The 27,725-nt window shown below is 42.9% G+C and overlaps 1 protein-coding gene across 2 annotated transcripts in view; it reads left to right on the top strand.

Annotated features, from left to right (window-relative positions):
- The first annotated feature begins 606 nt into the window (after positions 1 to 606).
- The window catches only part of plce1 (phospholipase C, epsilon 1), a 142,347-nt gene continuing 115,228 nt past the window's right edge, over positions 607 to 27,725 (top strand). For both annotated transcript variants that reach the window (XR_013962992.1, XM_080747797.1), the window contains exons 1-5: positions 607 to 745; positions 13,172 to 13,523; positions 13,698 to 14,352; positions 14,916 to 15,308; positions 15,473 to 15,691. Coding sequence is in view for 1 of the 2 variants with exons in the window: in XM_080747797.1 (XP_080603923.1) it covers positions 13,741 to 14,352; positions 14,916 to 15,308; positions 15,473 to 15,691 (1,224 nt within the window). In the remaining variant the exon portion in view is untranslated. The remainder of the gene's footprint in view (positions 746 to 13,171; positions 13,524 to 13,697; positions 14,353 to 14,915; positions 15,309 to 15,472; positions 15,692 to 27,725) is intronic.

Raw genomic sequence — 27,725 nt, 5'->3', positions numbered from 1 at the left:
GAAGGTGTCAGGCTGACAATGGCCAAAATGATTATTTGATTATTATTTTTACGCTTTTTGTGGACATTTTTGAATAGAAACACATAATATGAAACTTATCTTTTTTTATAAAATATTTTCAAAACATAATTGGAAACACTTTATAGAACACAGAAAGGCTGTGAATTGTGTGAAACTTTAGTTCAGGGCTGCCTATCATGAAAAACGGTGGGCAGACATTCCAATGTAGTGACATTACCACACACACACACACACACACACACACACACACACACACACACACACACACACACACACACACACACACACACACACAGCTTTCAGGCCGGTTATCGTTAGCCAGACCAGGGGCTATTGTCCTCTCGTGCACCACAGTACTGTGTGGCTGGCTACTGGTCGAGAAAGAGAGAGGGGGGGGGCTGAGAGGGAGGGGAGGGAGAGAGAGAGAGAGAGAGAGAGAGAGAGAGAGAGAGAGAAAGAGAGAGAGAGAGAAAGAGAAAGAGAGAGAGAGAGAGAGAGAGAGAGAGAGAGAGAGAGGGAGGGAGGTTTCCCATCGCTGCCTACCTTGTGCTTCCCTCTGCCCGCGCTCGCGCTGTCAGCAGGTCGGAGCAGAGCAGCAGTGCAACAAAGTTGCAGCAGTTGATTTGACGCTCCTTATCATCACGGCCGTTCGTTAATTCGTTAATTCATCCATTCATGGGATAGTGACTGACTGACTGGACGCCAAGTGAAAACACTTGTCTCGGTAAGTTTGTGGAGCTCGCTTCCTTTACTGTTCTCCACCAAAACACAGCAGCAGCGTGACTGCGCGACACACGTGTTGTGGGTTTCTGCTAGTTGTAAGGTTGTCATTTTGTCGTCGTTTAAAGCGGCGTGTTTGTTGTTGTTTATCCAGACATTTCATCAGCGCTCCTCTCTGACGTGTGGTTCCAAAATGTGTGTTTGTGTGTCGGGAGACGACGGTTAAACACAGGTTGAGTTGACGTGTTTCCACCGTATAGTTGTTGCACTTATGAGCTATGAAGACAGGACAAATGTAGCTGTCAGAAGAACTGTCAGTCAGTGCCACTGGCCCTTAAAACATTGGTTCTCAAAGTGGGGTCCTTGAGGGACTTCCAGGGGGTCCACAGTTAAATGATAGTTAGGAACCAAATGGACCCTTATTTAACTCTGAGAGTGTACAAATGGAACCAAATAGACCCTAACTGGTCCATGACTCCATGTGGTGACATTTGTGCACTCTAAGAATTAAATTAACTTTGATTTTACAGTATAAATTGGAGTCCCAGAGATAGAAATGCCATTAAATGGGCTTTTAATGCATGTTAAACTGGGGGTCCTTGAAATTAAAATGGTTGAGAATCTTAGCATTGTAAAATGGTTTAGAATCGTCTCTTTTGGTATATCTCCTCAAATGGGGGTCCACGAATGGGCTAATAAGTGTCAATCTTGGGGTCCTTCAAAAGTTTTAGAACCACTCGAAAAGCACTTTGCCAGGCTGGCACGGTCAAGTGCTTGTGTGTGTATGAAGGAGAGGAGGGGGGGAGGGGGGTGTATTGAGTTGACTGTATATTAGTGTATATGTTACAGTATGTTCAAGAAACCAGTAAAAGTTGTCAAGGAGCACTCGTTTTGACGTTCACCACACACTAATCACCACCAGATGGCGACGTCAGCCACTGGATAAGAGAGTTACGTCACGCTTTGAACTCGCCGCAGACCGGAAGTGTTTACTCTTTATTTACTAGCCTAGCCTAGCCTAGCCTAGCCTAGCCTAGCCATTAGCTCCATTGTAGTCACTTGGACAGGGCGTTTAACGTGCGCTTGCCCAGGCCTTACGGCCTGGGCATAAATATAACGATTGCATTCACCACGGCTTCGCGGCCACTCGCGCCTGCGGCGCTCGGGGGCGAAGAGCAGGACCAAGGTCCGCTGGCCTTCGCGCCGCTTGGGGCTTCGTGGACCCAGGGGGGCCTCGTAACTCGTTTGGGCTTCGTGGATACAGGGGGGCTTCGGTAGCCGCTCGCAGTGTCGTGGACAATAGAGCGGCGCACCGCCTGGAGTACGTTGGTGTGGCGACCGCTTGCTCCGCCCCGTGCCGCACCACGAGTGCTCCGCGTCTCGAATGTGCTGTTTCTCTAATATACTATGACATATACAACACAACATGAGGTAGCTAAGTTACACATGCAGGCGCATTCATTGTGAACGTGAACTTCAACCTTTTGAATGTTCACATTTGGGTGTCTTTTCTACAGAATTCAGAGTTGGTGACCTGTCATGTAGTAGGGTCCCTCAACTAGGAACCCTGAGGTTCCCTGGACCCCACTTTGAGAACTGCTGTGCTGTTCTACAGTCAGTGAGGATGAGAACCCCAAGAATGTATTTGTTTAACAGTTTGTCTGGGTGGCAAAGAGAGACATTTTACACCTTGCAATAATTTCTAGCCTAGAGATGCTCTACTACTACTGACATTGAATTTACAGACACATTGAATTTGAGTTGTCCCACTGCAGTGGGGGGGGGGGGGGGACACACATGCAATAGTATATCGCAATGTAATATAACCCATCGTTAAGATTTACAAGTTGGATGTGCTCCATTGATGTTCATTAAGGAATACTGGAAAAAGTGAATACTCTTCTCAGCTCTTTAATGTACCTCTGTCCAGCTGCCATTCAGATCACAATTTACAATGTAGGCATTTAGCAGACGCTCTTATCCTCCAGAGCGACTCAGAAACTGCCAGATCAGAGTAGTAATGTGAGGGATGAAGAGAGAGAGAGAGAGAGATGGTTAAAAACAACTGGTTCAAGAGTTTTGGAAAGTAGGGAAAGGAGTGCTGGAGAACGACCACAGATGCCTTTGAGCAAGTAGGCAGACTGTCAACCTCTTGGTTGCGGACAGGAGAATGTTGTGGTTACACCGGCCTTTTTTTCTACAAGTGATTTGAAGGTGTTATACTGACAGGAATTCAGGGCAGGGCGTTTCTGAAGAAAAAAACCAAACAAACACATGATGTACTTGTACTGTGTGCTTAGCAAACTGCCCCTGGTTAAATTGAGGCTAAACACAGACATTTATTTGCATGTTGAAAATGAGTTTGCATTCAATTTGCATTCAGCATTTGTTCACAGAATGTGCTATATGCTTTTTGTGTGTTATGTCAAGGTAAAACTTAGAATTTGCCATGACAGGGTAGTTCATCAAAGGGACATAAGATCCACAAACCACAAATAAATACAGTCATGGCTCCTCTGAATCTAGATTCAGCCCCCATGTGTTGTTTCCCAACATAAACACATGCACACCGACCTTCACACTTATGATCATCTGAGCCTGCATATATACAGTCACCCCTCTTGAGTCAGCTCTCTCTCTCTCTCTCTCCCTGTTATTACACCCCACACACACACACACACACACACACACACACACACACACACACACACACACACACACACACACACACACACACACACACACACACACACACACACACACATAGCCTCTCTGCAGTTTCCATTGGCGTCTCGCATCACCCTGCTGTCTAATCAAAGCCATATGTTCTCCAGGTCTCTCGCATGAAAAGTCTGTTCTGTTTTGCAGCACTTTCTCTCTCTCACTTTTTCTAACCAGCCTTTCGCTTTGTTACAGTGGTTGTCAGTGTTCAAATTCAGCTGTAACCTAAAGGAGCTATAGTCAACTTTTTCATTTTGGTCGTTGTCAGGCTGACTTTGTTTACATCCCTCTTCTATTCTTTTATATGGAATCCATATAAAAGGATAGAAGAGGGATGTAAACAAAGTCAGCGTGACAACGGCCAAAATGATTATTTTATCATTATTTTACGCTTTTTGTGGTCATTTTTGAAAAGAAAGAAATATAAAGAAAAATATTTTCGAAACATTATTTTTATTTTAGCATCCGTTTTTCAAGAAAAAGTTTACTATAGCTCCTTTAAGTGGAATTGGATATTTATCAAGTGAACTGGTTGTGAGCAGTGACATGCCATTCCACAGTTTGAAAGTGCTTTTGCCATCACAATAAAGTTAGTATAGGGCCACCCTGCTTATAGTCCTTTGCTTTTCATAGTTAGCAGCATGCACCACATACTGTAATCTATATTTCCCAAAAGTGCTTAGAAACCCCAAACACTATTTCTCTTCATCTGCGTGTTCCATGTGTGGTTGAAAATGATTTATTATGTAAGGATGTTTTTATTGCATGTTTCTCTTTACGTAGGTGTTTCATTTGGCTCTGTTAGACCAGTTGAAGGAATGTCACTCTAGTGTTCGTGTAACATGAATTTTCTTCTTGTTTTATTCTCTAAAGCAGTGGTTCTCAAACTTTTGTGGATGATGGCCCACTTGAATATCTTGAAAGCGTTCGCAGCCCATCCATCTGACCACTTAACACGGCAGCCACTATGTGCGTTTTCTCTTAAAGATATTTGGGGCTCTTTGGCCTTTATTTATAGTTTCACAGTTGCTAGAGACAGACAGGAAACAGGGGGAGAGAGATGGGGAGAGACATGCGTCAAAGCTTGTCGAGAATGGGACTCGATAGTCGAACCCGCAATGCGCTGTCAGGCAGGCTACATTGTAGCCTAATGTACAGTCGCACGGGCCAGCCACGTACATTTTTAGAGCATGTTTATTTTAAGGATCAGTCAGTCGATTGTACTCCACCTTTGATCAAAGGAACTAACGTGGTATACTTTCAAGTTCTTTTTTATTGGTTATAATGTTTTATATACATTAAAATATTAGTGTTTTTCCAATTATTTGGTGGCACACTTGCAATATCATCATGGCCCTCCAGTGGGCCCCAGACCCACAGGTTGAGAACCTAAAGCATGTCTCTTTTCTTCTCTGACCCCCCCCCCCCCCCCAATACTATTCTTGTAGAAGGAGAAAGACACAATTAGACAGAGTATGAATTATTACTTAAAGTAGGACTGTCATCTAAAGGGGTACTGTCACTTTAAAAAGTAATCTTAAAATATTAGTTAATATGTTTATGATATCATTGTGAGAATGCGCAATTATAAGCCAATCAAATTAATTGACTGTACTTAGACTACTTACTGTACTGGTCAGCTGTTGTTGGGGAGCGAGGGGCAGATTACACTGTGACATGAGTTTCAGACTATTTCAGAGCGTTTTCAGAGAAACCACGTGACCTACTGTATCATATTCATACTATTATAATTTCGGGGTGTGTCAGCGGGCCTTTAAGTGGACAAGCCATGCTTTATTCCAGCTTGCAGTTTTTCATGTGTCCTTCAGTCTGCCATTCTACACTTGAGCTCTTGATTTCAGCGCAACTACTTAAACCTTATTCTTACCTCAGGTCCCCTAGGGCTCTATACTAGAGCTCTATACAAGCTACAAGCTCTCAAGTGTTGTGAGCTTGTAGATCTATTTTTGCAGAATGTTCATACACTAGAATACTAGGGACAATACAGTATCTACATTGGTTAAAGTAATTCCTGACATTAAGTAGCCTAATGGAAACAAACGACAACAAAACAAACAGCAATCAAAAAGTATTTTGTTTAGTTTATCAACTTGAATACGTTTTTAAAATGTAGACTCTACCAGTCTACCTTATTGTAGGGTACGCTATTGTTGTACCCCTGACTCACTGATCTCAGCTTTGGTGCTTTGCGCCCCATGTGAGGTCGGACCTAATCACATACCAGGCTGTGAGTCATCGTTTGGATGAGTTGTGAAGTAATCCATTGTGAATGGACATTGGGGGGAAAAAAGGCTTTTATGTCAGAGCAGTGAAGGGACAAATAATGATCTTGGACAGGCGGTTTAAAACCTTTTCAGCTCAGGACACAAGGGAGGGAAAACGGTCTCTCTGGGTTGGAACCACAATTACAATAAAACCATAATGGTACACTGAACGTACCCAACAGCAATGAGATCCTAAAAGTTAACAACCTAATGATACTTCTTTCTTTATGACGCACACAGAGTGATACACATATTGAATATCATTTTTTTTACACAGACAGACAATATCATGTTTACACAGACAGACAGTTACACCCGAATGATGTCAGGTCAGTGCTTTGTCCATTATCAAATAGTTAGGATGTGAGCTTGAGCTTGCACAGAGCTTGCACAGACTGCACAGTGCGCACAGCCGCACACACACAAATGAAGAGCTAAACACATCTGATCTTGGTTATATCCAGTATCTCCAAGGGAAGAATCAGAGGTAGTGAGATCACCCCTGAGCTTCGAACTTCACTCCATCATCATGTTCTAGTTTAATCACAGTGCCGAAAAATTTCAGATCTCACGGACACGTTACCTTGCAGTTAATTTTTAAAGTCAGTCCTCCCTCACTCTGCCTTATTAGATGGCACACTGACGACAGTGCAGTGTTTAACCCTGGCTTTTGCATTATGGTACAGTATACAGTAATTCAAGGAGCTCACTTCAGAGGGGGTCCACCCTATGTTCCCCAGGTTCTATGTTCCCCGCTCTATGTTCCCCACCTCACAGCAATAGTTTTAGAACATCATTTTGTGTGTGTGTGTGCGTGTGCAGGCGGGCGGGGGGGGGGTCGGTCGGTTGTCTGGCCCTGTTACAGATTTTGTCCAAAAATCATGCAGATCGGTACACAGTATCTCTGTAGCCATTAAACGAAACGGGTATTTCTTACATTGATGCTCCTACATATTATCATGCAAGCACCAGTTAAAGTTACTTTCCATCCCTCATATACTGTGTGCACAGTGCACATCCCATAACCCACCCACTGCACATCATTTCGGAGCTCATATCTTTGAACGGGTAAGGGCTAGTTCCATATAATTTCTACCTGAGATTTATCATTCAGAATATCAATATCAATCAATATCAAGGAAACCTCTGACGTGTGTGTGTGTGTGTGTGTGTGTGTGTGTGTGTGTGTGTGTGTGTGTGTGTGTGTGTGTGTGTGTGTGTGTGTGTGTGTGTGTGTGTGTGTGTGTGTGTGTGTGTGTGTGTGTGTGTGTGTGTGTGTGTGTGTGTGTGTGTGTGTGTGTGTGTGTGTGTGTGTGTGTGTGTGTGTCCATTTTACAAAGAGTGGTGTCACTTTCTAACCACTTAAAACCTATAATATACCTTGTTGTGGGACGAATAGTGAAAATAGCCGATCAAGCTTGTAGAATTGCTGTTTTCACTACTTAAAAATATTTTATTGAATTTGCTTGGATCATTTTTGGACATTTTAGACAACGTCATCTGCTTATAATGACAATTAAATGTAAGCCTAAGGGTTCAAGTTGTTAATTGGTGTATAGATACTTAATTTCAGACCTTTTTATTAAATTGTTTTGTCAATCTTACACAAAGTTGCGACACAGATGATACTCATCAGTGAGAAAATGCATCCAGAGGACATCCATAAATGAACAACATTTACCGTAAGCAGTTATGGTTGAGCGGCATCACAATCAATTTGGTTGAGTTTGATTTATGACTTTTTGGGAGCGTGCACTGCTGCACTCACTGCAACAGCCTTGTGGTTAAATCATAAGAAGGCTTTCGGAAATTTGTCAAATGACGTAAGGTTAAGACATTGTAACTCGCTGCGAGAACGAAACGAACAATATGATTCATGTTTTGATTCAATTGATAAAATAGTTGATCTGTCTATGGGGTTGAGTCATTAGGGGAAACGGAGCCATAACTTTTACATTTTTTTAGCCTAATAACTAGGGATGGTCCGATCAGGTTTTTTGGAACCGATCACCGAGCACCGATCACAAAAGTTTGATCACCCGATACCGATCAATCACCGATCCGATCAAGTTATTATTTATATATTATTTATATTTTTTAAATGTTAATGTTTTAACTTTAATTAATTAATTGTCTCCACCAGCCGAAGGCTGAGGGAGAGTATGTTTTCCCCTCCGTCCGTCCGTCCGTCCGTCCGTCCGTCCGTCCGTGCGTGCGTGCGTCCGTGCGTCTCAGTCGCCGTTGGCCCGATCGCTGCCAAACTGAGCACACACACTCCCTGGATGCCAATCTAGAACCTCTGCCCCACATTTTTCAAATCAGCCTCATGGTGGCGCTATAACAGGCCGATTTGTGTGGCCTGGTTGTTACCAGCTAATCTCCGGCGCCGTTGGCCCGATCGCTGCCAAACTGAGCACACACACTCCCTGGATGCTAATTCAGAACCTCTGCCCCACATTTTTTAAATCAGCCTCATGGTGGCGCTATAACAGGCCGATTTGTGTGGCCTGGTGGAGACCTGTGCTCGGAAGAGCACTGCTTCTAGTTCACTCATGAATTCATTTATATATTTGCCTTATAGTTATTTACCAGCATTACTATGTATTTATTATCATAGCAGTAACTAATTATTCCTTCAGCACTGTGGAAATCAATACCCCAAAATGGCCTCAAGTGGGCATACTGAACGGCTGGTTGATCGGATGCACCGATCGGATCGGATCGGTGAATTTACCTTTTTATCTAACCACCGATTATCGCCGATCACGCTTTGATCGGCCCGATCCGATCCATTGCTGATTGATCGGTAACATAACGTACAATATTCACTGTTTAACATTTTCATGACTGGTAAGCCTAATAGTGTTGTTGATCAAGCTGCTGTGTTTTGTACTGTAACTGTCAGTCAGATGACTGTATCTTTCAAGAAAAATGGAAGTAATTAAACTTGTTAGGCTGATACCAAAGCAGCAGAATAATTGCCTAGCCCTCATGTCATGTCATGTTCTCTCTCTCTCTCAAAATGAGACTGGCAGAATATGGAGCATTGGATTTACAAACACTATCTTTTAATGAAACTTAACAAATCACAGCTGCATGGCTATATGGGGGGAGCAGCACTACCATGGCCTTTTATAACTTATCTTTTGTATATAGTTTGTAAAGGACAAGATGATGCTGTGTAAACAAAATCCATGTGCTAGATATTGTATTGTAACACAGCAGGCCAAGTAGAAGTAATTGGGTGTTTTCTTGGTCAGTGCACTTGTCACTGTGTGTGACCTGACCTGGTTTTCTCTGTTTGTCTGTCTGTGTGTATTGAACATAGCTTGAGATTTAGCCATGGGGACCTACTAGTCCACTTGTTTTTAAGACCAGGGTCAGAGAGTCAGAGAGTGCAACCTTTGCAGACAGTCCTGTTAGCCCTCTGTCATGCATGGTAGCAGGCGCAAGGTTTTTTTTTTTTTTTTTTTAAGATTTTTTATTATTTTTTGGGCTTATTATGCCTTTATTTGATAGGATAGTAGACTGACAGGAAATGGGGAGAGAGATGGGGAATGACATGTGGCAAAGGTCGTCCGGATCGGGAATCGAACCGGCGACACCAGCAGGCATCATAGCCTAGTATGTGGTATGCGCCTTGACCACCAGGCCAGTGGGCACCCCAGCAGGCGCAAGGTTTGGAGATTTACTTTAAGAGACCTAAGTGAGTCTATGTTTGAGAGGGGGGACTGCATTCAGTGCATTGCTGTCATAACTGACAACAGTATCACACTAGTCCTAGGGAGTGTATCATTAGTATCGTGTCATGTGTAATACATTGGCAGTGTGAGAGTCACCTGCTCTACCATGTTATGATTTTAAAAACAAGAATCTGTGGCACCTGGTCAGGCCTGTTGGTTGACTATGATTCATGTTGGCAGGAGCTTCTTTCTTGCCGTTTAGCCCCAGTTGACCTGCTTCACATGAGTTCTCAACGACAATAGGCTCTATAGGGCTTTGCAAGAGAGCTTGAGTCATGTCTAAGGGCTATTTTATACATGTCAACAGTTGAAAAGTTATCATTGTTTGTGCGTCCAGGTGTTGAGGGGAAGGATATAGTCTCAAACTCTCAATATACTCTGGCTCTAACTGTATTAATTCCAGCAGTTCTTTTCCAGGATGTATCTCCCCATAAGACAGAGATAAAACTGGGAATGAGGTTGTGGCAATCATTATTCAATCATTATTCAATGTGCCATGTTCCACTTCTACCTTCTACCTTCTTTGCTGTTTCTGTTTTGCAGAAGATCACTACTGCCCCCACAATTTCCTATCGTCACTGTGGATTCACTGTTGTAAATCCATAAGCTGTTCAGGAGACATGCACAGACGACGCACCAAACAAATGCAGCTGAGCATATGTACTGTAGTGTAGACAGCTTTTAGGTTCATACATACAGTTCATTATTCATTAAGTATAAATGGAGCTATAGACTGTTCCTCCGCGGGCGGTATGTACTCCCGAAGAAACGCACACTTTCAGGTGAAAAAACGCAGTTCGGGCATTTGTATCGGAGGAGATGTGGTTGTCACTCTCACCAGGCAAAGTGTGGGGTTAGAAGTGACAGGGATTGTGGGATTGTAGTTTAGTGTTCAAACAGAATTGAGTAAGTAAATTACAGAGGGAGAGACTGAGAGATTTTCTTTTTCATACAACATGGTTATTCTGCAAAGTATAAATAATTCATGAGAGCGTAATTAGGTCAAACTCTTACTCAACTGTCCTGATAAATTCAAGCTGCTCACAACTGTTTTAGTTTTAGTCCACAGATGTATTTTGCAATTGCATAATGAAGCTTATTGTGTATTTTGGAACCGCTTAGAACCAGTAGTCCTACTTGAGATAAAGTACACATGTTTGTTTTAGGTTAGAGTGTCAGTTATTCACCCATCATTATTTAAACACAAGCCGAAAACATGTTGTGTTCGCCTCACAGCTAGAAGGTCCTGGGTTCGATTCCCGCTGGGGATGCTGTGGGCGTGTTCTCTTCTCCGTGTCATCAGTGCCCATACCCTACGTGGGGTTTGCAAAAGGGCCTTTCTGTGTGGAGTTTACATGTTCTCCCTGTGTCCTGGGGTACCCTCACAAAAACATGCAGTAATCCTGGTCTCTATACTGCCTCCCCCTGGCCAGACGGGGCACCTGATGGAGGGGAAAGGAACTGGTTGGAATAACGCGTTCCTTCCACGTGCTACGTCCAACCGGGTAAACTCCTCCCTGTCAGCTGAAAAGAAGCGGCTTGGACTCCTCGTGCATAGAAGGAAGCATGAGGTCAGTCCATTGCTCTCCCCAGAGGGAGTGTAGCGCCCAGGATTACTTTAGGCAATTGACACTGGGTGAAAAAAATGGGTTACAAAAATCGTGGGATAAAAAAAGGGATGTTATCAGCTTGTTCTGTGTTACCGTTACGGGTTTATTTTGTTGAGAATGCGTCGCGAGGCATTGATCTGGTTCAGGTTTCTGTACCCATCATTGGGTTGTTAGTCTCTCTCTCCCTCCCTCTCCCCATGTCCTCTCCATGTCTCTGTGTCTTTTTCTGTCTCTCTCTTCCAACATCATCCCTTCTAAATATTGGTTGATTTTGTAGCTAAACAGATTGACATCATTATCAGCTTCATCCTCGTCCACCATTGGATTTTTTAGGAGTAAAATCTTGCAATGTTTTTGGAGGGGAGGGGCACAGCTGGGCGTATTTCTGCGTCTTTGTGTCTGCATCTTGCTGATCGAGCCCTGCGCTGATTTTCTCTTGGGCGCAAACTCGTTCTCCATAAATGGAAATGCCATAAAACCATTGCCAAGAATGTTGATTTCGACTGATGACAGGGATCTCCATATATTGGCACAGTGTTGTTGGCACACACATCCACAGGTATATCCTTATATGGTATGTGATGTACCGATTATTGCTGATTTCGGGCATGTCCATATTTGGGGTGATAATGTGGCGCTTACCGCAGCTTGTCCAGTCCACTCTGCCCCCCACAACTTGAACTTTGTATTAGTAGATAGAACAGCATGTGCAATCAACGGGAAAAGTAACAAGGGATTTTCAGAAGGTCAGAAGGCAAGGGTTTTGTTCAAGGTAAACCCATCCCCCATGATTACTAAAGCCTTTCTTCTTTGTTCTTCCAAATGTTTTTAATGAAACGCCACATCACAAGGATACCGTTCCCCTTTCTTTCTAAACGTTCTTTATATTGAGTTGCGGAGCAGCGGAGATGTTATGAAAAAGTAATCAAATCATCACTCTTTTCTAGATGTTTTTTTTTTCTTTTTTTTAATAGATTTAGATGCAGATCCATTTTCCATCAGCATAAGTAAAAAGATAAACAAAGCGATACCATGTGCCCCCCCCCAAAACAAAACAGCTAGCTGGGAAGCCAAATAAAAGCCAATAAGCTTATCTGATGTACTGTAGCATAATATTGTCTTGGCCGTGAGTGTGTGCGAGGTTGAGTTTGGTTTAAGATCCTTGAATTGACCTAGAATCACTTAACTCAGGCTACCCCCCACAATACAACACACACACACATACTGTACAGTACACACACTAATCTTCTGAGGCTGGCCCTACTTCTATGCAGCGATCCCACATTCCAACTATGGCCCACGCGTTTGGATAGGGAATTTAGGGCTGCGGTCACTCTAATTATGATACTTTGGCCACCATCTCCTTGGCTTTCTGCATGACTGACCACCGCCATATTACCAGACCCACACAATTAGTATGTAATGTCTGTAGACTGTGTGTATCTTATTCATGAAAGGCTACTAGCAAGTCTTGAGTCTTACAGTTTTTCTTTGGGTGAGTCACTACCCAGTCTCCAGTTCTTGTCATTACAGTAAAATCCTTTTGTGTATGTAGCACTAGCAGATATTCTGTCACATGACTCAGTACAGGATTCTCTATCCCTAGTGATTGAGGCTACTCTAAAAAAAAACCTGTCCAAAACATGATGTATAGTTTCTAAATCTATATATAAATTCCAGAAACCGTGACCGTGTGTCTGTGTGGCAGTCCCGGGAATGACCTGGGCACCGTCCCACCAATCAACTTGGCGTGTGTGTCGCAGGTGACTCGGGATGGTTTGTGCTGACTGGGAATTTGCTCTGACTAGTTAAAACGTTGCTTCCTTAATTCCTTTAAAGCTGACCGTTTGGGGATCAATTTCACCTGACCTGACAGACCCAACTGTTTATTACTGTGTGTATTGTACACCCACCTTCCTGCCTGAAGTTCAACCTATTCTTGCTTTTTCTCAGCTGAATATTGCTTCAATGACAACATTTGTGTGTACAGCAGGAGTGTTTCCAAAGCATTAAACTACACTTTGAAATTAATCTCTCTCTCTCTCTCTCTCTCTCTCCCTTTCTCCCCCAGGAACTCTCAACAAGTCAAATATGCCAGCGACACTGAACAGAAGCAAGACAAGTCATCAGTGACACTTAACAACAATCGCACGCACGCACGCACGCACGCACGCACGCACGCACGCACGCACACACACACACACACACACACACACACACGTCCACAGTGTCATCTCAATAAGCTTCTGTTTCCGCAACACATGCACGCACACAGAACATTGTATCCATTCCTGTTGGCTGGTCATTGGAAAAGTCACAGTTTTGGGAACGCAAGGTGTTAATTGCCACGTGACACTCCCATGGTGCACTGGATGCAAATCAAGAAGGTCTGCATCGATATCATGACCTGACATTTCTCTTATGTGAGTATTTTGATCTCAATACTATAGATGACATTCAATGATCAATATTGTCTATTTGATTTGATGATAATTAATGATGGATTGGATTCATTATGATAAGATATTTTCAACATGATTTATTGTAATAGCTTTCTCTGTTAATTTAACCAATCTTATATACACTTTGAACTGAAGCTCTAGCAAGGTGAGGTAATGCAGCAGGGATGTGGTTGATGCAATGGCCACTGAAGACCTTGACACAGGGACTGAATCTGTAGTCCTGACTCAGGGAACATTACCTGTATCCACTGAACCCAAACCCTACCCGGGACATAAACATCCCAGCATGCATCACAGCCAGGAATTACGACAACAGTCCGAGGAGGCATCTCAGTCCAAACGACACAGTAGACCTCACAGTCCTTCCCTCCTTTCGTACAGGAAGTTGTCACATGACGGCTTGGAAGGGACGTTTGTCGACAGTTTGGATTATAACTCCAAACTCATGAGTGGGAAAGAGAAACTTCAGCTGGAGCAGAACTTTGGGAAGAAAACCGAGGGAATTACTAACGCAGTCACTCTGTCGGCTGGGAAAGGTTTAAAGTGCTGTCATTGCCAGCTGGAAACCCACACTGAGGGTGTGGGTGCAGGCAGTCACAGAACTGGCGGCACCCGCCTCTCCTGCACCTCTTCCAGCCAGATCTCCAGTCCCGGCTCCAACAGTTGCCATGGCCGGAGGTACAGTCCAAGCCCTAGCCCCAACCCAAACCCCAAACCTGGCCCATCTAGGCCTATCCAACACCACATCCGCCGCAGCAGCCTGCCCGTGTCCATGCTGGTTTCCCACAAGGTAATTAAAAGCAAACGAGGCTACTGAAAGTGGTTGCTTTGAGTCCTCATTGTCTTTGCGTTCATGCAGCCTGGTGTCCTGTGTAATAAGACTGGGATCTCAGCCATAACAAAACGTTACTTTTTGAAGCCTGACACAGAAAAGCTGACACTACAGTGTAAGATTGTTTATTTAATGTCCGTTGGCAAAGACAAAGACAAAATGTCGTAAATATACTGAACTGACTATTCAGTTGGTTGAGGTCTACATTACAACCGCCCTTTAAAACTGATTTATTAAAGCATACATTTTCAATGTTCCAGTCAGCCATATCAGATAGTTCCACTGGTCCATAGATTTGTTTACATTTTAAAACAGCCACCATAAAATACAACATGTGCTTTTGGCTAGACATTTTTATGCCGAGTGATGTACAGTATCGTGCTAACATTTTTATCCCTTAAAGCTATAGCCACTGACCTCCACAAGGCATAGAATCTTAACCCTGGCCGTATTATTGCCATGTTGTACAACCTATATACTGTAACAACACCATTATGGCACTGCTTGGCTTCTACTCCTAGGTGTCCCAGTGCCTGCGAGCCTCAACAAACTCTCCTGCCAGTGAGCCAGGCTCTCTGGTATCGTCTCCCATCAGCTCCCCGCTTCTTAACCGCTGCCAGCTCAACCATGACGGGCCAAAGACTGGCCAACGCCACAGGCCCTTACACAGAGATGGATTCTCCAGTTTGGAGAGGCTCGACAGGAAGCCCAGAGTAAAGAAATGTTCCTTAGAAGATCTCTTCAGGTTGCGATTATCCCTCGGAACCGCTACAGCAGTGTCACCGACGGGGGTAGCCAATGACAGCAGCAGCAGTGATGATGGAGAGTGTTTTGCAGATGACAATGAGTTTGTGCGGAACCGCAAAGAGCGTTCCACCGTCTTGGTGAGGCGCTTTTACAAGAACAACCAGAAGGTGATTGTACAAAATAATTGACCCATCTATCCTCATGTACTCCCTTCGTTATTATTATTAACTTATTGGCACTTTCATTTACTGATTCAACAATGCTTTTTGAAATATACTTAACTCTTGAGAGTATAAAACCCTAACATAATCTATGTAATTCCACTACTAAGGTGACCAAGTCTGTTTGTACTGGGACCAGAGCGATTGTTAGAACATTGCCGTCAGGACACATCTCGGACGAGGCCTGGGAGGGGGTTGTTCACTACAGGACATGGCAACCCAGCCGGAGAGATGTGCAGCCAATCTTAGCGCGTGGTGTAGCTTGGCCGGGCGAGGACCTGAGGCTCTGCATAGGGATGCTGCGCTTTTCTGCAGTCAACCTACCGCAGGTAAGAGAGTGAACTTGTACATATAGTGTGACATTATATTGAATGACATGGAAGTGTTACACTTTGAGTGGTCTCGCGAGCCAGACTGTTGCCTCCCACAATTTTCAAATTATTTCGTCATACATTATCTATCATATCTCACACATTTTTCCTAATATAAATCTAAATAATCGAAGCCTATACTGTAACTTGCTGCTTAGCAGAAATCTAAATTCTAAAATAAAATGAAACAATAATTTTAAATATATGTCTGTGAACCGAAATGGCAACCAGATGACAGCTTCCTTTCTCGGCTTTCGGAAAGTGTTGTTCCAAAATCCAGACTATATATTCAGAGATTGTGGAATAGTTGTCTGGCTGCGCGAGACTAAAAGAAAAACTTTCACACAAATACAGAAGCGCACACACACACACACACACACACACACACACACACACACACACACACACACACACACACACACACACACACAGATCCACCACATCGGGGGTCACCTTCTCAGTAGTAAGATGGTTTATCTTTCACACGCATGCTACAGGTCCCATGAATGAGCCCCCTGTTAACAGAGAATCGCAGCAGTGTACTTGGAAGGGGTTTCAATTTAACTGCTACACACTAAAATTGCTGCAGAGAAACTACCCGAATGAGAGGATACATGCTGAGTTTTGTGCAGATTTGATTGTGCAGAAGTGATTATTCTAAGAGTACTTTGAAAAGCCATACATGTTCACAGTACATACAGACATTTTATCCATGACAGCTGCTATATCAAAAGCAACAGTGATGCATACTTCACTTAAGCTGTCTGATAGCAGCGAGGGCAAGCAGCCATTCATTATCCATTTCAATTAAAAAAATTGTGATGCTCTTGGTTTTTGTGTTTCTCGGTTTGGGTGGAACTGTTCCGCCAATTATCTATGCAAAATGAGCAGTGTCTAAAGTAGTATGATTCCACACAGGCACACATAGGCTCTTTGTGTAAGACCAGAAAAATAATTTATTCTCTGTTTTTTTTAACCCCCTCTGTTTTGCTCCCCATATTACTGACTGGCTGAGTGACCGAGCCGTCAGTGAGTGTGAATGCATGTGTTGATATTTGTATGAAAACAGGTTGAGCAAGGCAGGCATGCATATTGAAACTACTGCATGGAAACTACTGCATGTCAAAAGATATTTATCTTAGAGAGAGAAAGAGAAAGAAGGAGAGAGAGGGAGACACTGGAAGACTAAGAGGGTGAGTGAGACAAGGCGAGCGTGAGAGACAGGGAGACAGCGCCACTGAGAGATGGCCACTGTTTTATTTTACAGTTTCTACACAAGGGAGAATGTTTTTACACACACCGTTTAACGTTTAACAGGAACCCTGCAACGTGAGCACACCGTAGCTCCCAACTTTATTGCCTACTAGCCGCTCTGCTCCCTGCTTTCATGCAATTCTTCTTATTCAATCCCTCCCCCACACAAATTCAAAGTGTGACTGTGTGTGTGTGTGTTTGTGGGCACAATTTCTGCATGTGATTCTGCATACATTATTATATTGAATGTCCATGCAGGCATGCACGTTGTGTAATGTGTGTGTGTGTGTGTGTGTGTGTGTGTGTGTGTGTGTGTGTGTGTGTGTGTGTGTGTGTGTGTGTGTGTGTGTGTGTGTGTGTGTGTGTGTGTGTGTGTGTGTGTGTGTGTGTGTGTGTGTGTGTGTGTGTGTGTGTGTACACCATGTGGACATATATTTATGTGTGTTCATGCATACATACTGTACATGAAATAACCACAACAGAGCGAACCACTGTGTTAAGTTTCTATGTCAGGAGGGCGGCAGTGGAGTCACAATACATGCACGCGCACACACACACACACACACACACACACAAACAAACACACACACACACACACACACACACACACACACACACACACACACACACACACACACACACACACATGGTGCCGTGGTTTCAGACACTGTCAGAGCGGTTTTTATGAGTCTTTTGTGGTTGTAGAAATGCAGGCTGAGTGGAGTCCAGGCAGAGCTTAATAATGAGGCTATTGAGAAGAGGGGGAGCTGCCAGCACCTCCCTTGTCAAAACACCATCTGAGTTACTCCTGGAGGGGGTTGCCATAGATACTCTGAAAACGCTGTGCAGTGTATAGTGAAGAACCGGCGGCGAAAAGGCAGGAAAACTCTGACCTCCCTTTAGAAGTGAAAGGCCGTTGTCCGTTGACATGTCTTGTCTTTCCCAATTGAAGTCTCTTTAAAGCCTGATTTTAGGTCTTTACACGCGGGGAGCAGCACAACGCCTGCACACTCGCTTGGATCTGCGGGGTCGCACGGTGCTCCTCATGTGAATTAGACGTGTCTATGCATTGCAAAGAACAAAGTTCAACACAATTCAACTCTGTTTCTCAGTTTCACGGGATGGCACTCGATTGTTGCTATGCCTGTCAGATTGCCCGTACTGTCCGACCTGCCCCCCCGGCCACGAATTGAAAATTAATCACTACATTAAGGGCTTTTCACACGCCCATGTACCCGCTTAGATCTGTGGGGTCGCACTGCTCCTCATGTGAATAGATGTGTAGAAAACACAACTCGACTCTTGACACAGGCAGGCATGTGTATGCGAGGCACACATCCAGCACACATGTTGCCAGGAATGGTGAAATATCCTCCTTGCCAATTTTTTTCAATGTCTTGGGGTGATTTAAAGAAAGAGTGGTGCTCCATGTGTTAAAATCACAGCTCCAGCACTGTATCCAGTATCCACTGGGCGGGGCTTAACGTTTATCTGTAAAAGTGCTGCCGCATTTAGTTAAAACAAGTTAGTCCAATTAAGAAAATAATCTTTTGAAGTATGCTGCCAACTTTAGCGGATTGTAGTTGCTGTTGTGTTTGATGAAGATGGGAACGATGCTAGAGGCAATAAAGGCAAGGGTTGACAGATGAGGACGAGGAGCTGGATTTGAACCCACAACCCTGCTTGTCATTAGTAATTTTACCAACTGGTTAGACTGGTGAATAGTACATCTTTCTGTAGGGGTAAAGGTAAACCTACGCAAGTTAACAAAAAAACATTAATTGCTGTGTGAACTGCCTAAATGGTACACACATCTGGATTGGATTGTGCATGCCCACATGCACCTATCTTGTGTACAGGAGTTCATGCTGTGTGTGTGTGTGTGGGTGTGGAGGGGGGGATATACAATCATATTGCTCATACACACTCTTTCTCATGCACACACACAGAAAGCCGTTTTCTCTACAATAATAAGAACTTACTGTGGAGTTTTCTGGAGGAATTCGGAGGTATCCTGTGGCCCTGTGTGTTTATTGCCACAGCTAATGAGGCGAGCCAAAGAACACAGGATTATACTGAAGGAGAGATTGGAGCAGAGTAACACCGGAGCAAGAGAGAATAGTGATATACATATATGAGATGGGGGGGGGGGGGGGAGGAGAGGGAGGGAGCTAAGCAGAAATGGTAGGCATGGAAATATGGTAAAGCAAAGGCACAAAAGAAGTAAATAAACGATTGGAGAGAGGGAGTGCAAAGTCCTCAGCATTGATTGATTCATTTGTGGTGTACAAATGGAACCAATAGGTCCACTTGGTTCCATTTGGTGTTAAAGGGATATTTCACTTTAAAAAAACTTTTGGTAATTTAATCATCTAATCAGGCTTTTTTGAACACCCTGAAGAGTTTTTAATTTGCTTGATTCAATATTTAGATATTTGATGTAAATGTTACCAGGCCCTCCAGGCCCAGGGCCTCTCCCCACACACACCCATTGTAACTTCAAACTTCATTTTAACCATGATAGATTCATTAAAAACAACCATTATTTTTTTCTGTTGACTCATACTACCCTACTAATATGTGAACAGGCCGTGTTTTATCCATAACCTTTTTCATTTATTTTTAATAATAATCTTTTGTATTTCATTTATTTCCATTTACCCAAATAATTATTAAAAGTAAATGAAAAAAGTTATGGATAAAACACAGCCTGCTCACGTATTAGGAGGGTAGTATGAGTCACCAGAAAATAAATAATGGGTGTTTTTAATGAATCTATCATGGTTAAAATGGAATTTGATGGGTGTGTGTATGTGGAGAGAAGCCCTTCCCCTGTTTCCCTGTTGAAAGTGGAATATCCCTTTAAATGAACTCCAACGATTATAGTGTACTTCCCCTCCTGTGAGGGAAGCAGGAAAGGGTGTTGGAGAGAGGAGGGGTTGAGCAGGGACTTTGTAGAACCCACCAAAACACCTTTTATTTGACCTCAAGATATGAGGGCACCCGTCTGCTGTAGAAACACTGGACTAATGTTTTTGATTAATTTCCTACCTTCCATCCATCCATCCATCTTGACCTTATACTTTCGGTCATGACCCACACTTCATGACCATAGGTGAGAGTAGGAACGAAGATTGCTCGGTAGACAGAGAGCTTTGCCTTCCGGCTCAACTCTTTTTTTCTTCACCACAGTGCGATTTAGCGACTGCAAAACTGCTCCTGCTGCTTCGATTCTCTGAATCTCCTTCTCCATCTTCCCCTTTCTCTCATTCGTGAACAAGACCCCGAGATACTTAAACTCCTTCACCTGGAGTAAAGCCTCATTCCCTACTTGGATTGCACAATCCATCGGTTTCCTGCTGAGAACCATGGCCTCAGATTTAGAGATGCTGATCCTCATTCCGGCCGCTGTAAATATAGTCGCTGTTGGGCGGAAAACCTTTATCTCCATATTTCAGCTTTTTATGTAAGTTGATGCCCTGTCTACGTTGTTGTACAAGAGTGTCACACTAAAATAGCCTTGTAGAGCTGCTATTTTTGCTATTTGTCTGTGGATGTGTTTATAAGTATGTATTAACCGATGACAAGTTTCAACTAACTTGGGTTCTTTTTCCCACTTCTTGAAAAGTTATCTTTTCGGACATACAAGGTTTCCACCCGAGTGCGAAGATATAAATCTAATTCAGGAATTGATCTTTGGCAGGCGTTAGAGGATGACATTTTTGGAGGGATTCCCGCTGGTATCGTGGGATTCCCACGGGATGGGAGTGGGGATTGGGACGTGACGGGAATGAAAAGTCGACGGGAGCGGACGGGAATCATTACAACAGACCAGTTTTTATAATGATAATAAAGAAAATTGCTGTGATATTATTGCCATTTCTCTTGGTCCTACTAAAAAAGACGCTATGCATGGGGATAACCCATGCTTTTCAGACATACAAGGTTTCCACCCGAGTGCGATATGGGGATAACCCATGCATAGTGGCCCACAGCCTTCTTCAGGGTAAACCTTGATTTGCATTTGTTGTGGTGTTTGTCATTCAAAACATGTAATAAAATGATTGCGCTGTGACATAATCGCTTGTTACGGTATTTGCCATTCAAAACATGAAATAAAGTACTGCGCTGTGCTAAAGCTATGTGTGTTAAGACCGTCTTGAACTCCTGGGCTCACAGGGGTGGTGCTGGTTTAAGTTACTAAGCTTGAGAGTATAGGGCAATACTTACTACTTGGGACACACACGCACACGCGCAGAGGCCTGGGGATCAAACAATCTCTTAAACCAGAAGTGTTTTAGTGTTTTCTGCTTTGTGGAGTCTATCAATTAGAGCCCTACTGAGTCATTATATTTTAGTTACGCGCACACACACACACACACACACACACACACACACACACACACACACACACACACACACACACACACACACACACACACACACACAGTGACAGATGTCAAACAGCACTTCGAGGAAGAGGACCACACAGACACGTGGGAGCCTGTGTCTTCTCCCACCATTATGGGTCCAGTTCATCTTCAGGGAGTGGGACAGGAACTCACAATCCCTCCAGAGATACTCTCTCATTATCTGTTTCCTTCACATCGTGTCTGGCCACAAAACATGCTTTTGTGAAGGAAGGTTGCCGGTTCCAGTTCCCGGCCGAGGGCAGTACAGTAGAACAGTGGATCTCAAACCTTTTAAGGCCCCCACATTTATATGTATTTAGCCACAGACCTCTATCAGAACATATTTTGTGCCAGGCACCCACATACAAAATGTGTGTTAAAATGTTTAAATTATGATAATTTAGTTAAAGTTAAATTGACACTATGGATTTTGCAGATTTTACAAATACGACAAGTACAGTATAGACTCACATTTGCTCTCTCTCTCTCTTTCCCATATTCCACGCTATCCACACAGGGCTGTGTATACTAATGTAAGACAGCGATAATGTTAAAGAGGGACTTTCCGAAAGGCTGAGTAATGTACACACCAGGGATGTTGCATATTGTCTTATGACTTGCCTTTTGATATGTTATCATGACTTCAGCGTTTTCTTGGGGGGCGAGGGGGTTTCTGTTTTCTAGCTAGTTGAGCTCATTTAAAAGGCCTAGTTGATTAACAATGAATGTTTGCTTGAATGAAGTCCAAGTAAGTCAGTAGTCATGGGGAGCATAGATATGGCTGCTTTCCACCGACTGGATGAACCACACCAGTACTCATTTTGATTCACACTTTTTAAACCAGGTTTAACCTCCTGAATCTGAACCTCTCAATTCTGGGGCTAACATTTGGCAAAAATAGCAGATCTTGTTGTAACTCTTGTTGAGCTTGTAGATGTTCTATTTTCGGTGAAGAGATTTGGGGAATGGGGAAATAATAGTTGATACTACACAGAAATTCAAAAAATGATGACATAGACAGGTCCACTTGCATATACTGTAAATGAACCTTTGATTACATTCACCTGTTTGTTTCCCATTGCTGGCTCCCATTACTCCCATTACTCAGATTTTAAATCTGAGTAAGCTCACATGTCACATGTGAGCTTGTTGGCTATTCGTTATACAATGATGTATACCTGTTGAACCTTTGCGTCCCTATTTTGCCGCCAAAGATATCTAGCGACAACAGGATGGAGCCCTTGGGTATCCGGTCAACTAAGTAGAGGGTTTAAGTAGTTAAGTGGTTAAAGGTGTGCCATTTTAGAGGCTTCGCGCATGCACGTGTCATGTAGCCTACTTTGGGGCAACCTCTCTTTCACTTTGTGTGCCATAGTCAATGCAAACCGTGTTTAAAAGGTAACTTAAGATATGTGTCCCAAACCACACCCGTGAATGTTCTCACAAAGTGTCAATGATACATTGTGGTCGACCAGTGCTTTCATAGAGAGTATGCGCAATTGCGCATGCACAAAGTGAATGGTAAATCGAGTGGCAAAGTGAGTGCAAAGTGAGTTTAACTTTGTTTAATGGATTTTTAATGCAATCAAATAGGACTTTTCTATTTGGATGGGCTGTCAAGGCCAGAAAGTAGTTTTTTGCCACTCGGTAGGCATTCCTGCATAACTTCCGGGTATGACAACGATGTCCCGCGTATACCTTCTATACCGTTTGTTGCCTGATGTTGAAACTAGACTGGTTAATATGCATAGCAAATATCGTTGCTGCTGGCTTTTTCTGCCTGTATTGATAGGGGATAGTGGAGAAAGAGATGGGGAGTGACACGCAGAAAAGGTCATCGGGAATGGGATTTGAACTCGCGACATGCTGTCAGGTTGCACAGAGCCTATACAGTATGTGATATGCGCCTGGACCACTAGGCCAGCAGGCGCCCTGGCAATAATTTCTTAGCTCTATATAATGCCCTACTTGATCATACTACAGCGTCACACAAAAGCATAAAAAGTAGCACATCTGCTTTGCTATCCACTTTTTCTCTTTTAGATTTTTTTTTTCATGCATGTCTATGTGCACATTATTTACTTAGTATAAAATCATTAACACTTATGCTGCCATAGTTTTGACATAACTATAACCATGTCATAACGTCTGGACGTGTTAGTCATACCAAAAATCCAATGAAATAATTATTAATTAGCCTATTTGTATGACAATCATCATGACAGCTCTAATAGTTAGCTGTTGTTTGGTTATCCCCATCCTTGAGGCAAAATGGAGTAAGGTACACATAACATTGGCTGTAGGGGGCCCAGCTGAAGGGTGTTTATAAACAGATACTTGAATTCATATTACCAATAAGCCTTTGGCCTGCGAGGAAGCCACCCTGAATGAACCTACATGTCTGGCGTACAAATGCCACTTGAGGACAGGAAAAGCAGTGGAGTTTGTTTGATTCACAAAAATGACAACAACTGTGAAGGTGCACACCATTTCCGGTGTGTGAAGATGACTGCTGATAACATATAAATACACATACAGTATACCCAGCCGGTTCTGCTATAGACCTGTTTTCAAACAGTCTGCAGCTTTATGTAGAATTGAGTGACCGAGTAAAACGGACATTGTAGGCCTACTATGAGATAATACTAAAGATTGTAGCCCTGGCCTATACAGTGAAATCTGTGGGGATTTTAGTATTCGTTTGACTGTGTGTTTGTTTAACTCAAATGAAATTAACACTACTGTCTTTACCGTGTACAGCTATTACAGTAGATGAACATGGCTGATGTTCCTGTTTAACCAGGGAATGTTTGCTTTGATTGTGTCATCTTTGCTCCTGTTTACCTACAGGCCTTGATAGTGTGTTTTTTAGTCCAGGTAATAAGTTGAGCTAGACTTATTGACTGATCAAACTGATTGAACTCATACTGGTTGAACTCATACTCCTGCCATGTCATGCATTACCCATCCACAGTGGTGGATGGGGAATGCATGACATGTTAGGAAATTAAAGCAAGATGCTTTATTGGTTGTGGATTTTCAATTCAAGTTGTTTCAAGACACATGGAAAGGAAAAATCCCCCTTTTAATTGGAAGAAACCTCAGGCAGATCCAGACTCTAGGGTACCTTAACTATGTCCGCAGAGACTGTGGATGGATGCTGTTACTATAGTTATTGTAGCATTAGTTTAGTAACGATAATCTGTGGTAGGCTTCGAAACAACACACGCACGCTGGCATGCAAATGTGCACATCTCTCTCATGTTCCTGTCACCTCCTTCATTATTTCCCCTCTGCTTAGTTAAATGAGTTCTCTTAATTTGTGTATATCATTCTCTATACAGTATATACGTTCTCTCTCTTTCTCTCTGTCTCTTTCCCCCTTTCCCTCCCTCTCTTACTCTCACTGTTATACCACCACAGTGGAATGTGCCAACCAGGCCGCTTTCTCACCTAGCTGGGTGATGCGGCTTAGCCAGAGATTAGTCTCTGTGTGTGTGTGTGTGTATGTGTGTGCGTGTGTGTGCGTGTGTGCGTGCACGCGCTCGCATGCATGGTTGTATGAATACGTTTTGTTATGGAAGAGGTTTGTTCATATCTGTGTGAGTTTGTTGAAACCCTGTGTTTAGTGAGATGTCTGTCTACACAGCAGAGGGATGTGCACATTGTGCAGTATAGTAAACATCTAGTAGGGATGGGACGATACGCGATGTTATCGTTTATCGGGATAAAAAAACACTCACGATAATCGCATTGTGAAGATTTCATTTATCGTGATATCGTCCTCTGTCATGCACTGGGATCAATTCACCTTTTATTTGCAGAGATGCATATCCGGTATCACTTAAACCCTCTATAATTGGTAAAAGGTACTTAAAATATGCGTACTTGATACAGTCTTTTTTTCACTCTCTATCAAATGTCTTTGCCAAAAAATAGCCGATCTACAAGCTCACAACGTGTTGCGATGCGACGCGTTGTGAGCTTGTAGATCTGCTATTGTTTGGCAAATGTTCCGCCCCCCATTAACATTCATAAATAAGTATAACGTGCCCACATAACCCCTCTTCTTTTTGTTGCGGTCCATTTTATGTTTTATTTTCCAAAAAAAGCCTCTTTATTTTATTTTTATTTTATTTCATGTTTTTTTTATTGTGTTATGTAGGTGGTGGGTGTTTGTGGTGGTGGTGTTTAAAAAAGATGTAAACAATAAATAAAAAGAAAAGAAAATTATTGCAACTATGGACATAAAATGTGAATTATGAATTGAAATCATTGCAATAAAAAGTATATATAGGGGCTTTTAAGCCGTGACATCATTTTGTAGGCAGAGGAGAATCTGCCCCCAGAGCATTTTCTGTCCCTCGCTATTTCAAAAAATCGAACCTCTGTTCGAAGTGGAGCTGTGTGTGTGTGTTCGAAGTGGAGCTGTGTGTGTGTGTGTGTGTGTGTGTGTGTGTGTGTGTGTGTGTGTGTGTGTGTGTGTGTGTGTGTGTGTGTGTGTGTGTGTGTGTGTGTTGCAGTTGATGCTCAGGGCAGGCTAGACTCAACAGCACCTCTCTGGTCACCCAGGGTTACTACATACAGGCTACATACAGACCCACAGACCCACCCACATACCTACACACACGGCCACGTATAGGGGAGCTTGTGTTCCACACAGCTCCAAAAACAATGACTAAAAAATAACGACTAAAGTATCATTCTAACACTTTCCTTTCAACAACAAAGAGAAGAAAAATGTGTAAATAGTAAAAATAGTAAAAAGATTCACGGAAACTGGGGGCAGAAATTCTCCTCTGCCTACAAAATGATGTCATACTTAACAGCCCCTATATATATATATATATATATATATAAAAGTACGTTAACAATCCAAACTTCTACTGTGGCAGAGTATTTCCACATTGATTGCAGTATTGATATTTGTACTTATGTAAAGGAATTGCCTACTTTTCCCCACAACTATTCATTTAGAAAGGAACGGCTCCTTACTGCGAACCGGATCCCATCGTTCATTTCAAAGAGCCGTTCAAAAGACTCGATTCGTTCTCGAACGTCCCATCTCTAAACGGGAGCCAGAGAGAAAAGACTGCAGCTGTACATCGGCTATCATTCTTTGTGTTATGCAACCAAATGTTTATTATACAGAGAGAATCATACATGTGTTGGACAATAAAAACATTGACAGCCAGGGGGAAAAAAATCCATGAAGGACACGGAATGCAATCGTTCACTCGCCGTTGGACTATTCTGGATGTGTGGCTAACGGCTAACGCTAACGTTAGCTAGCGCTAGCTGCAGGCTAACGCAGGCATGTTATACACAATTACTCATGGAATAAAACGGCGACCCAACTCTATGTTTGCTCTTCTACAAGCTCACAACGCGAGGAGGTTAAGTCTGTCAGAACCGTCAGATTATCTTCTGACTGAAGTTACACAAACACTGATTATGCTACATTTAGCACTGTTAGCCCGACAAATTTAGATAGGGCACGACACGAGTCACGGTGTTGCGCACGTTACGTAATAAATTCACTTCAACCTCGTGTTGAGCAGTTAAACCTATTTGCTACGTACGTCTACAAAAACGTTCATATTTCAAAGATAAAGTGCTTACTGAAGTCTCACAGATGTCACAGTATGGTACGCTCAAGCAGAATTACCCGTATCTTTCGTATTGTTTAATAAACAGCATTTTAATCCGATCAGACGTCATTTTCTGTTGTTTTTCAGCCATGCGACCCCATCGGTTGCGAGGTGTACTGCACTTAGATACATTAATACCTTTTTAGGGAAACGACGACCGATCGGATTAAAATGCTCCTCTTTAAATAATACGATCATTACGGGACATTCTGCTGGAGCGTACCCTATGGTGACATCCGTGAGCCTTCACTAAGCAATTTATCTTTGTAATCTGACCGTTTGTGTAGACGTACGTAGCAAATTGGTTAAACTGCTCAACAGCAGATTGTGTTGAATTCACGGTTGGCGCAGCGTAGCGTCTTTACATTTAGTCCAATAATGCTAATCTACAAAGCAATCCATCATGAATGACAAGCCTATACTATTGTTGCATTTAGGCTCTTTATTAAACTATAAGCCTGTGTTTTATTGCTACACAATAATGGTAAATAAAGTAGCTTACTCTAAAATAATCCATCCATCCATCCATCCATCTTCAACCGCTTATCCAGCATCGGGTCACTGGGGTAACAGTTCCAACTGAGATTTCTAGAGTTCCTTAATAATAATAATTAAAATAAACAATACTAATGATTATAATTGCGACCGTCAGGTCGCAGTTACTATGAAAACCTC

Source organism: Nannobrachium achirus (assembly GCF_963921795.1).
Source record: "Nannobrachium achirus genome assembly, chromosome: 18".
Taxonomy (NCBI): Eukaryota; Metazoa; Chordata; class Actinopteri; order Myctophiformes; family Myctophidae; genus Nannobrachium; species Nannobrachium achirus.
This window is presented reverse-complemented; position numbering and strand designations above follow the sequence as displayed.